The 13,416-nt window shown below is 39.7% G+C and overlaps 1 protein-coding gene across 1 annotated transcript; it reads left to right on the top strand.

Annotated features, from left to right (window-relative positions):
• The first annotated feature begins 67 nt into the window (after positions 1-67).
• On the top strand, positions 68-12,532 carry khnyn (KH and NYN domain containing). Its single transcript, XM_039822648.1, is given in 10 exon segments — positions 68-209; positions 1,514-1,775; positions 2,886-3,020; positions 4,406-5,422; positions 5,425-6,206; positions 7,160-7,290; positions 7,693-7,789; positions 10,665-10,772; positions 11,598-11,699; positions 12,128-12,532. Coding segments are annotated over 9 exon segments (2,976 nt in total). The 5' UTR covers positions 68-209; positions 1,514-1,550; the 3' UTR covers positions 12,507-12,532.
• The last annotated feature ends 884 nt before the right edge of the window (positions 12,533-13,416 follow it).

Genomic DNA, 13,416 nt, shown 5'->3' with positions numbered 1-13,416 from the left:
GCAGGGACCAGGTCTTTCTTCCGTGGTTGTCTAAAGTTCCGTCCGACCTCTCCGATCATTTAGTGGCATTACAGCATGCGTTGAACTTTGGTCTGATAGGCTGCGTTGTTGTTGTTTTATGATTGCGGAAGCCCCGAGCCAGCTGCACTGCCTCTGCCTCTGGAGCTGCTGGAAACGAAACTTTGAAGGCGCAGAGCGATCGACCTCACGTAAGAAAACGACCCAGAAACATTTTATTTTATATGTGTTTTTTTTTTGTTTTTTGTTTTGGGTGGGGGGGGTGGTTAACTCTGAACTGCCCTGCTCAGTCTTTGCTAAAAAGACGTTTAATAGTTCTCGTCAGCGAGATAAATGTTTCACAATACTTATCTAATTATCTGGAAATAAGCCATATTTTGTAAGATCGTAAGACAGTTTCTGTCTTTTAGCACAGAGTGGGATGTTAATCGGTCTAAATATTGTTCTTGAACAAAAGCAAATTACAAATTGCGTATAATCTGTCATATAGGCCTGTATTACATAGAACGGTCCGGAGAGAGAGAAAAGAGAGAGAGAAAAAAAAAAAAAAAAAAAAAAAAAAAAAAAAAAAATGTTTACATGTTGGAGGAGGTAACGTTAAGCTACTACATTGTATGCTACTTTATAGTTCTACTTCGCTATTTAAAGAGGAATTGTGTATTTTTTACTCCTGGAACTGTAATGCTATGTACACATTGTCGTTTGTTGGAATAACCATTACTGTAGTTGTTGCCTTGGCAACAACTTGTTCAATATGGGTCCATATTCAATTACTCACTTATTTATTATTACACATAGTCAACAATGTTTGCACTGAGCATATACAGTGGCTAAACAATACAGTTACAACGTTAACATTTTCAGTTTATCTAAATATCAACCTGTTTTACTTATTTATTTATTTATTGATGTGTTTATAGATATAAATGTACACAAAATACAGGGTTGTATAATACTGTACAGTAAATGCAGGCTAAATATGTAGTGTAGTTAGTCTACATGTCATTTGGAAACCGCCTACACTTACTGTTATTGAACGCATCACTGTCCTTGAAACACCTCACACTTTGTAACAAAGAAACACATTAGAATAGTGGAAGGAGAAATAAATGTCACTCAGTTGAACACAATTCACATTTAAAATGCTGCTTTTAAATTAAAAGCATTCACTTATTAGGAATGATGTGTAAATGTATAATGATGGGAACAAATGGATCTAAATGTAATTCAAAACCCAAGTCAGGGCGATACTTGAGACTACAGTTTTTTGTTTTTTTTTTCCATTTGATAAACAACATGATGCAACACAAGACAGCATAAAAAGACCGCAGAGGGTCACAACATATAAATAAAGTACCACATAAATGAAGTAGCACACTCATAAAAGTTAACTCTGTTCTTTTTATACATTAGGAAATGAGATCAGACTTCCTAATGCTGTCAAACTTTATATTTTTGCCCCCAAAATTGATGTTATGTTATGTGTTTTTAACAGTATGTTCCACCTTTGACGCCGATTTAAGAACAAGGGGATGGACGGTGAGAGAAGTGATGGAGGCGGAGAAGGAGAACCGGAGGTGGATGATGAGTTTGCTTGTGCTGGGATGCTGCGGGGATCTCTGACCTCTCTGCACGCCACCGTGGAGCGGATATTCAGTGTGACGTTTGGTATCGGGGCGGATGATTTGTCCCATGGCAACAACGGGCAGATATGGCTGAAACTGCGTGGGCAGAGCAACAATGTGAAAGCTGCAAAAGTAAGGCCAGATTTCCTTTTGTTTTACAGTACAATAGTCCCGATTGTCTAACCCTTGATTTGGAAAGGTGCCATACCAGTAAAGTTGCTATTGTAATTACTGGTAGTGGTGGTCTACAGTGCACTTTGATAAAAGTCACTCTAACTGGGAAATGACTCATCAAGGTTTTTTTTTATGTTGTATTTTTTTATGTTGTATTCCTCCTGTTCATAAAGGACATTAAAATATCCATTCTTCATGCACTTTCAATATAAGTGACTAACTCCTCATCCAAGAAATACACTCCGAAATGTTTTTCTAAAGCTAAATGAGTCTGAGTCAGGAGTCTGAGTTAGTCAAATGAAGTTGGTATCTCCCAAAGTTACTTTCTATACAGTAGAAAATTCCCTCTTTTCCCAGAACAGTGTTTCCTTGTTGAGCTGCTCAAAACGTAAAGAGGGAATTTCGTACTAAATAGCATTGGAAGATATCCACTTGATTTTTCTAAAGCCTCATATTAGCTACAAATAAACTTTTTAGTACATGTTTTGCTAAGAGGGAGGACTGGATTGTGTCCCCTATGGTCAGTTTAAACAACAGGACTGATAACAGCAACCAAAACCTGTTCCCAACGCTCATATGGCGATTTTTTTAAGACAGACTTGAAGAATTGTGTGCCTATCCTTTAAAGCTGAAACTAAAATCTGTATATAAACAAGTTGTGGATATTATAGTAGCCTTTTAACTATTAAACGTTTCACTTTTTACATAACGGGCAGTAAGTCTAACAATTGACTCTATTTAAAAAACCACACAGTTAAAACTCTGCAGTAAAGTCCTTTTTTAAACACTTTATAAATACACAGTCAATATCTGCAGATATAATTTGGTCAGTTGGCATGGAAGTGTACATGTTCAAACACAGTAAATAATAACATGTGAGAAAGTTGACAATGAGATTATTTTGTCAAATGTTGTTTTCAATGTCAAGAATGAACAAATGATTTTTGTTTCCCAAAATTGACACGTAATATTTAGATTTTGTCTACTAGTACTACTACAGTATTTTCACCACCACTACAATAATACTATAACAACACAATAATGGTGTAAAATAATTCTGTCTTGTAGTTATTTGTGAAAGGACTTGTGAACCAGGAGGAGCAGCAAGAGGTTTCTTATCCCGGGGTTCTTCACTGCATCTTCTGTGGAGCCAGAGGGCTGTTCATGGACTGCCTGACAAAAACCACCTCAGCACATATAGTGGTAAGTGTTGCATTCTGGGTCTTTGTTTAGGCTACATTCACAAAGATGATATTAGGATTGGAACTTTTTGCTGTAGTTACCCAGAATAAAGGAGAGCCATCAAAAGTGGAAAAGTCACAAAATGGAATTATGCAATTTGAGCCCCAATTTTTCTGTCTAAATTTGTTTACATTTTGCCAAAATGGCAGCATTGAACGCATGCCAAATTAACTGTTAGCAGCTCCTGTTTGCAACGTACCCATGGACTACTCTGATATTAAAGAAAACTTCAAAATGTGATGTTTCTCAGGCAATTCTGGTGTTATAAGTGGCATCTTTATTCTATGATTTCTAAGCGAATGTATGGATGTTTATTTGCAATGGACATCAGAGATAACTGTATCCTCTGAAAGTATAAGTCACGTTGAATTTAGAAGGATGTGTAACTTGTCTGTGTGTTCCCATTTGCCTGAGTTATGACTCCAAAAAGGAGTTTAATCACTCGCTTGTGTCATTGTACAAATCCCCCACCAGCATACATATTGGGCAATTTTTGACTGATGATGCAAAAATTATAATGACTAATAACATGATATCTTGCTTTCTTCTTATTGTTACAAAAAATTACATTATTAGTCAATTTCATCATCTAAAAATGTGTCAAACCCCTTATGAAGTAACAACTGCCTCTTAATTTAACATTGTGATGTCACTGGGAATTTTAAGCTACTATTAGAATTTTTTGTTAGAACGCAAATATTCAACTTGGGGGAACTTTCATTACTTTTGACAACTTCCTTTTTCACTATTAGTTGCTACTTGTTGCTACAAATTACTTGGAAAGCCCTTGCTAATGCGACCTCCTCCCTTTATAAGAATAACAATGGGGTTTTCAACTTGACTTACCTGATTTATTTGACTGTTGTTTATCATGTTGTTAAATAGTTTTACACATAAAAATGGAGGTGATTGGTGAACCTCAACCGAGAATAATCTAAAGTACCAATATTAATATGCATGAAAGTTTATTTTAAACTTCAAGGAAGTCATTTTACGGGCAGTCCAACAAGTACTTTACTTCTTAGGCCAAGATCTTGGCTTACATCACAATCGTCGCGACGAACGATAAAATAATTGCCAGATGATAACCTTGCACATTTGTAAATGTATCCTATCTCATAGTATTATAAACAGCTCTGCAGTGTTTTAGAGTCTGACAAACCTTCAATCTCATCGATCTCTTGCCCAAACTGGATTTCTTGGGTTGTACCTGAAGCGCCAACGCGGCTGCTTGCATTGTTTAAACGCAGGGCTGTTCTCAATCTGAACGTCTATTTACATTTTCATATCGCTGTCATTAAGAGGACTACGATTAATGTCATTTTGTTTTCCTCTCACGAAACCAGGTTGGCTCTACAGGATGCCTGCTTATATCAGGCCTCGCAGAGCCGGTGGTGCGAGCCTACTCCCTTATTGCAGACCTGGTGGAGAGGTATGAGGGCACACAGTCCAGACGCTCTGAGGCTGGAGACAGAGGCCTGGGCGAGTCTCTGGAGTCACGCCGGGCATTCAAAACTCTGGTGGAGAAATGGGAGGACAAGCACATCCTGGATCTCCTGGTGCTGCCGGGGTCAGTGAAGGAAATCCTGCTGGATTTGGTGAAAGAATCAGGGCTTGGATCAAGTCTCAGCCCGGCGCTGACAGACGGAAATGCAGCGGCAAGAACACGTGAGGATTCGGAAGGTAGATGGGACAAACCCTCCGCCATTACGTACACACTTCCTGAACCTTTGAGGACTACTGATCGGTGGATTGAAGGGATGACTGCAGGCTCGGAGAAAGACTCTGCAGACTCCTTATTCCAGTTTTTGTCTACTTCTGCGGGAGCCCAAGGAAGGGCAGAGGGTGCTGAGGAAAGACTCATGCATGCTCCACAGGAGTTGGGAGAAGAGGAGCAGCTGCAACAAGTGGCAACGTTAGGTACCAAAGTAAAAGAGGGACAGGGGGAGGAGGAAGAACAGGAGCTGCAGTTGTCAGTGGGAAACAAGGAGTTTTGGCTTCTTTTGAAGTTCTTTACAGCCATGGGCTACACTGAGGATGTAGTGAAACGAGTCCTTGCCCGAACGGGTCCTAAAGAGGCCTCGCAGATACTGGACGTGGTTCAACAAGAGCAGGATCTCAATGACTGGAAGCAGAGTAAGGAAAAACCAGAAGGTGTTGCCTTGAATCAAAGCGAGAAGAACCGACCATGCGAGACAGAGCACAGAGAAGACAAAGAAATGGAAGTAGGAGGAGATGAGGTGATCAGTAATAATGCAGAGGTGGGAAACATTTGCGAGAGAGAGGAAGATGGAGCGACAGCAAGCACGAGACACTTCAAGGGAAAAGGGAGTGCCGAGGTGAAAGAAAAAAAGAAGAAGGACAAGAGGAAGACTTTGTTCTGGGAGTGGTGAAGAAAGCAGCAGCCAGCTGCGGCTACATGGAGCAGAAAGTGGCCAACGTCTACAACAGGTTGCCTGATGGATCCACTCACCAGCTGCTCCTGGAGCTGCAGAGAGAGGGGAGCAAAGAGATGGACACCGTTAGGGAGGGTCCGAGAGAGATGGATGATGTGGTGCTGGAGAAAGAGAGAACAAAAGTTGGACCATCTGAGGACAAAGCAAGAGAACCTGAGCTTTTCATACCAGCAGAAAAGAGAAAATCCGACGATAAAGGACGGGCCGACGTGCCAAATCTAGCTGTACCTGAGTTTATTAAATTCCATAAACTCACAAACTCACAAACTCCACACCGAGTCATCCTTCCTGAAGTCAAAGGGCCACCCAGGCCTACTTATCCCCCAACCCTAGATCCTCCACTCACCCTTTTCCAATCCAATAAACAATATGGACAAACCACGTATTGGCCTAACCCTTCCACCTCAAAACAAAACCATCTAACCCTAGACAACATCTTGAACCCAAAGCCCCAGCCTTCTAACCCCTTAAAACAAGCGCTCCAAGCCCCTCAACCCCCCATCTCCACAAGAAACGACTCGTCTTCCACCGGAGCGGGGGAAAGACAGGTTTTTGTGCCCGCGGTAGTGGTGACAGGGGAGCAGCGTTTCCTCGAAGGCCTGCAGAAGCCCTTCGAACTTCAGCTAACAGACAAACCTGGCAACCCGAGCGTTAGGACGATCATCATTGACGGGAGCAACGTGGCCATGAGGTGGGAAATGCAGAAAGAGTGTATTGTAAACATTCTCTTATGTGTTTATTTTGTGATATTTTAATAGATTCTTTTATTAGGGTTAATATGGGATGATAATTTAGGGCGTTTCCATTTGTTTCCCATGTGCTGTTTGAAGAAAGTACACATAAATGTAAGTAAATATAAAGGGTTTTTCTGACATTTGAATAAATATTTACTCTAGAAAGGAAATGAAATGAATAATGAGAGCATATTACGCCACCTGAGTGGTACAATATGCCACAAACTGTACACTCTGTTGAATGTCTTAAAGGTGCCTTGTGGTGTTCCCTTGCAAACAAACAAAGACTGAGATCTAACAAACATTGAAATGCAAAGTGTTTTTAGGTTTTTGGGGTATTTTTAAGCAGAATAGCATCAAACTGGCAGCAGGGTTGCAAATTGCATGCTGTGTATTGTGTTTGCGTCCTCATACAAACGAAATTGGGACCCACTCGTAAAAGCATTGCTCCATAGCACTACCAGTGGTCAGAAATTCCACATGGTAGCTTTTAATAGCTTGTAGAGTGACAAGTCATAAAATATTGTTGATATTAGACTTTAGAATAGAACAATTCCGGATATTGACGCTGTTTAGTTGAAGAGTTAATTTCCATTAGTCCAATTGGTTTTTGGTTAAAGAGCTGTTGCTGGACAAATAAAACACCACACTTCCTGTACAGTATTAAGAAAAAGGAACATCTTCTGTAACTGTTTAGAACAGCAGGTGTATGAAGTGGGTTTCAGTTGGGTTCATGTTGTGTTAATATCGGAGACAGAGAGTAGCAAAATGCAGAGATCAGTGTTTAACTTTTATAAAACAAATTAAGGTTCATAACAGCTTTTTTTTTTCGTCTTCCACCTTTGTTGTGACATCTGTCTTTGTTACAAAACTCGATATTATCACAAATGCTGTCCCATTTATTCCACAGTCACGGGTTGGGTCATTTCTTCTCCTGTCGAGGTATAGCTCTGGCCGTCCAGCACTTTTGGGACCGAGGCCATCGTCACATCAGCGCCCTCCTGCCACAGTGGAGACAGAAGAGTGACCCCAAGATCAAAGGTAAACATTCCCAGTTCCTCATGTAGTATTTTAAACTTGATATCTCTATTTTGGAAACTAAAAGTATTGTAAATGTGTGCATTGATGTGTACATGTTAATGATTACTTCCATTATGGATTAATTACCTTGAATACATTACGACATTTCGTTTGGTCTTTTGAATGCCAAGACAAACTGTTTCCAGTAAAGTTCTCAGTGCCAAAGTTACCCTTTGTCACAGTGTGGTTTTAAAATGACAAAGGCCTCTGCACATCCGTGCATGTGTGCCACTTACACAGTATTTGATTCTGAGTCACATGCAAGGGGAAGAAAACAAATGAGAATTGGGCAGACTGTGTGGGTGTTTGTTTTCCCCCTTCAGTGCAGACTAAACATAGCGTTGTTTGTTCCTGCCCTCTCAGAGCAGCACTATATGGCTGAGCTGCAGAAGCTGGGCCTGCTCTCGTACACCCCCTCCAGAGAGGTCCAGGGCAAGAGGATCAGCTCGTACGACGACAGGTAGACACACTGCTGCGCTAAGAAAAAGTTTTGTATTAGTCTTCTTATCGTGTTGTTATGGTTATAGGTGAAAAAGAACTCAAGATAAATAACTTAAAACTACTACATTCATATTTTTTACACCAGAGATCTTCAACAGGGGGTCCGGGACCCCTAGGGGGTCCTCAGAGTCACTGCATGGGGGCCTCCAAATTATTGTTAATTCTTTGAAGTTTTCTTCAAAAATTAAAATGTCTTAACATGAATCCAACATACTATTAGCAAATATAAAACCCCACTGGTGATAGGCTTACTGGCCTATAGGTACGGTAGTCCCTATAGCTATCCACAGATATAGTTAATCCTTAAGGATTCACATGTATGTTTCACATTAAAACATGATTTGTAAAATCATGCCAATTATTATTTCAATAGCTTAGTATTCATATGCAAAAAAAGGTATTTATAAAAGGCTTCAGGCCACCCTACAGGCCGAGTTTAACATGCAACTTCATTTTATACAATATATGTAGTAGGGGGTCCCTGCTCCGTCTCTCTTTCAGTTAAGGGGTCCCTGGCTTAAAACACGTTCAAGACTACTGTTTTACACTATGACACAGAAGCATATTTCAAATCATTCTAATGGCAATAATTTATTGTAAAAACATGAAAATTGGATGCAGTCTACAGTACAGCTGTGTTTTCTAAATCCATAGTACATAGTAATTCCACAAAGTTCGCACTACATACTAATCGTCAGAGTATACTCTTTTATTAGTTAGTATACAAAAGTACACATATTTTACCATTTTAAACAGAAAATTATACACATGTGACGTCTGATGCCAATTCAACTTTACAAATACTTTTTTTGTTTTCCAGCAGGAGTTTTTTGGAGCTGTACCCACAATGTATTATTATTTATATTTCTTTGCAGTTGGGAGTAGTGTGGTAGAAATTCCAGCTTACACGCTCATGCTGTGTAGGTTGAGACAGTTGTACCTCAGGTCTCATTCAGCTTAGTGTCCAGCATAACAGCAGTAGGTCATAAACTGTCTCAGGCAGAGTAGTAGTTCAACTCTATGTCTGCATACAAGACAGGAGACGTAACAGCTGTTGATAAGACAGTGCTGCCTCAAGCGCTACCATCCTGCCTAGGTCAGGGGAGGAAGTTACAAATACACCCACACATCCACATTGCAGAAGTGATGCACACATAGAAACACTGGATAAGATGTTCTTTGACCCAGACAGTCACAGATATCACCTTTATTTATCCAGGGAGAGCCAAGTGAGAGCAAGCTCTGATTTCCAATGATGCCCTGATTACATGCCATATACAATTACAATACATATAAAATTACTGAACATAGTAATTAATATACAATATACACTTGCAATGCACAGTACACACATAAAACAATTACAGCATGCTAAACAAGTCAAAGTGCACGTGTACATTCAGAATACATGGCTACATAAAGAAGACATTTAAAGTGATTAAACGGAATCAAGCTGTTCAATTTTATTTGAATCTGCAGGTTATTCCATTCATATGGAGCATAATATTCAAATGCAGTTTGCCTAATTGTGTCCTAACAAATGGAATATTTAGGACCAAGGAATCACTAGTGCGAGTGCCATAGCGATACACAATTTAAAATTCAGCAAGCTTGTTAAATATACAGGCAATTTTTTAAGCAAGGCTTTGTAAATACATAAAATGGAGTGTTGCTCCATTCTTAGAGCCAAGGAAGTCCAGCCTACATTTTGATAAAGGAGACAGTGGTTGGTACTAAATCTATCGGCAGATATAGATTTTAGGGCAGAGTGGCTTCAATGTAGAGGAAGCCGCATGCATGTAAATGATATCCCCGTAATCCAAAACTGATAGAAACGTAGCTTTTACAACTTTGGATGAGGCAATGGTTTATTTCTATAAAAGAATGCCAATTTTTGGTTTGAATTTCTTTACAAGTTCAGTTATGTGTTTATGGGTTTAAAAGGCAGTTTATCATCCACCCAAATGCCCAGATACTTGTAAGTTGCTGGAAACTTTTTCAATTTGTGTCCCATCAAAAGTGGTGATGGCCCTTTTAGTTATACCAGGAGACACGTTTCTTGTAAATGCCATATACTTTGTTTTGTCTTGGTTTAAAGTCAATTTAAGATCAAAAAGGGCTTTTTAGATTAAACAAAAATCAGAGTCTGAAGAGCGAGATCAACAGATGAATTAGCTGCATGTGATCCGGGGTACCTACAACGTGACATGTTACGTACTGTAGGTTAGAATAGTTTTTGTAAATGATCCAATAGCATCTTAATACATGAGTATTAATAGATGAGTGAAATAGGACCTTATTTGGTAATATCTAAATCGTGTATGTCCAGCGTGAGTTTAAATACTCCTTCCACGAAGACAGGAACTTCAGAGTTGGGATGGCACGACACAACACGACACTACACTACACTCTGGTTAAACTGCACTGTATCTTTAATCCTAAATCTCCTCCATCGAGATTTCATTAAATGCTTCTGTGTAAGTCATCAAAGTCTGCCGGACCTTCTTTACGTATGATCCAGAGTCGAGCTGCTCCTGAGTTTTTCCATAACACGTAGCTCCCCAATTTCCTTTGTGCATTGCATTATGGGAGAATAGCGTGCATCAACAGCACACTCAGAAATGGAGATTATTTAGCATTCTGTCTGGTTTGAGTATATTTGAGTGAACACACTACAAAACCTGCTTAGAATCAGTCTGTAATATGGAATTGGGACTGTGCATTTGTGTTGCTTTCAGCCACTTCATAAATGTTTGAGAGCACCACTGTGGGGCGCCAAAGTCCAGGAGATTTTCAGGCTGCTGTGAAATCTTTCATTTCCCCTGTTACCACAGATTTATGCTGCAGCTCGCGCAGAAGACAGACGGAGTGATCGTAACTAACGACAACCTGAGAGACCTTTCAGACGAGTCCCTTGTATGGAGGGAGATCATCAAAAAGAGGTATAAAAAGACTGTATATCACTCAAATGTGACAAACTCCCTATAGATTGGATCAGGACTATGTCATATCAATCAGAAAAATTGTATTTTTAGCTCTACGATCAGTAATTTTCCTTTACTTTAAGTATATTTTAGATTAAGTGTTGTGTTCAGATACTGTTGGTAATGCAGGAAATGATTTTTCCTTCTATGATGAGAAAGCTTTCCGATAGAAAAAGAGAAGAAAAAGATACATTTCTTTGTTTTGTCGCACCAATAGTCAACATCAAAATTATTAAAAATGAAATACGCTTATTAAAGTAATTACAAGGAAAAGCAGAAAATCCTCATAGTTATGGAACTGGAACTATGAATGTTTGGCCTTTTTGCATGAAAAATATTCAATTTAGTCGCCATTCATTTTCATCAGCTAAAATTAATAAACTAATCGTTTCAGCTCTTGTATATATTGTTAGGTGCAGTAGTTTAATTCATAACAAAACATCATATTTGATAAGCTCATCATTTATTTATGTATCAAAAAATCCTAATGTATAGAGTAACTAAAGCTGTCAATGATCATGGTCCTTAAAAAAACTTATTTTCTATATCGCCTACCATACTGCATATGAAGCAACTTCTATGTACCTAAATAAATGTAAAGGTCTGGTGTTGCTGGATAACGCAAAAACCATATCAACATCTCCCGAAATCTTTCTCTGACTAAATGAAAAAATCTGATATTTAATAGAGCTGAAAACACAGACTCACATGTTAAGTCTCCCGTATGGAAACTGCTTAAAGGGCTAGTCCACTCATACGATGTCATGTTTCCTCCCCATGCAGGCTTCTTCAGTACACATTTGTCGGGGATCACTTTATGGTGCCGGACGACCCTCTGGGCAGAGGAGGGCCTCATCTGGATGACTTCCTACGCTCAGGACACAGGTATTATTCACAACCACACACATCCATACTGATAGACACACATGCATATTTTAAATTTATCCAAGGATGTATTTGCAGTTTCTTTTCTGCAGCTCAAAACCTTTTAGTTTAAAAAATAAAAGTGTAATTAGTTTCAGGTGAAATAAAGCTATATAGTAAGTTAGTAAGTAAGTAACACTTCATTTATATAGCACTTCTAAAATACATGAAGTTACAAAGTGCTTCACACACACGTGCAATAGATTAAATAAATAAGAATAAACATGAGTTACAAAATACAAATGAAATTTAAATACAGCATAAAAGGGGTGCAGCCCTTTACACAAAGGCTAATATATAAAGGTGTTTTTTTTTTTTTATAATAATATATAATAATACTAAATATATAATGAGATGTTCTCTGAATAAGGTTCTTTATTTCCTCTCAGGACTCCTGACCCAGGAAACCACTCTTTTGCCGGAGTAGCCACCACTTTCCCTTCCTCCAAAGCTCCCCGCTCCCAAACGGAGGTCCTGAACTTCCGCGACCGGACACTGGGTGGAGCTCTGAATGCAGCAGCAGGTGGAGGGAGCCGGGGTAAAGGAAGAGGACATGGAAAGGGATGGGACACGGGACACCAGCAGAGGCAGCTTGGATCTGTGGGACAAGGGTCCGGTGCAGACAGGAGCCCCGAGGAAACCGCCGGCCTGAGGGAGCAGCTCTGTCACATTTTCCCGGGTCAGGACAACATGGTGGCGCTGGTGCTGCAGTGCCACCCGGCAGAGACGGACATGAATGTGCTGTCTGATCTGATCTTGGAGCATTAGAAGGACAAGACATCTTTGAGTCTTACTGTTTTTTTACCCTGAATTTGCCCTGTTTTAACTACAACAAATCACACCAAATTTTACGAAAAGACCAGATTTTCAGATGAGTGGTGGAACTTTCTGTTGACAGTCCAATACACATAATTTACAATAACTATCATGTCCTGCATTTTGAATACAGGTTATTTGTCTCAAGTATTACTGTTTCTCTCCATTTTTGTAAAGTAATGTTAGACTTTAAAGCAGGGTTGGACTAGTTTTCCCTGAAACAAAAGTCCAGATATTGTACCAAACCTGAAACGGTACATTAATTCTGCTTTCTTGTTGTTAAAGGCAGAGCTGAAACCGGACCAGCTTTGTCAAACTTTCAAGTAGCAGCCCCTATTTCACTCGTCATGTCTAGATGGTATAGCCTGGCTCCGCCCTCCTACGTACAGTACTTCCGCTCAATTTTCATTTTCCTTCAGTACTCCGTCTGGGTTTGCGGTATCCCTGCGTTCATGCCACCTCGGAATAACAGGCACCGCCCCTCTGGTTACGTTGTTTTTCCGACTGGCAGCAATCACATGGTCGGGATGCGTGTTCTTCTTCTTCTGTTATATTGGCGTTTGGCATAACAACTTTTTGCATGACTGCCACCAACGGTTGGCCGTAGCCGAGCATCAGGTGTGTGAAAACATGGAGGCCACAATAACAAAAGATTTCTGCTGTTTTCTTATGCGAGCATCCAAACAGCACATCGCCAGGTGTTTGTTTGTGTTATCTGCAGGACAACGAACGGGAAAGGACACGGATAATGTGTTTGTTTTTTTATACATGGGCCTATTTATGAATAATTTGAAACATATTATGTCTGTTTCTTGGCAGAGGCATTTGTCCACAATAAACAGTTTATTGTCATTAAAATATG

Source organism: Perca fluviatilis, chromosome 14, assembly GCF_010015445.1.
Source record: "Perca fluviatilis chromosome 14, GENO_Pfluv_1.0, whole genome shotgun sequence".
Taxonomy (NCBI): Eukaryota; Metazoa; Chordata; class Actinopteri; order Perciformes; family Percidae; genus Perca; species Perca fluviatilis.
This window is presented reverse-complemented; position numbering and strand designations above follow the sequence as displayed.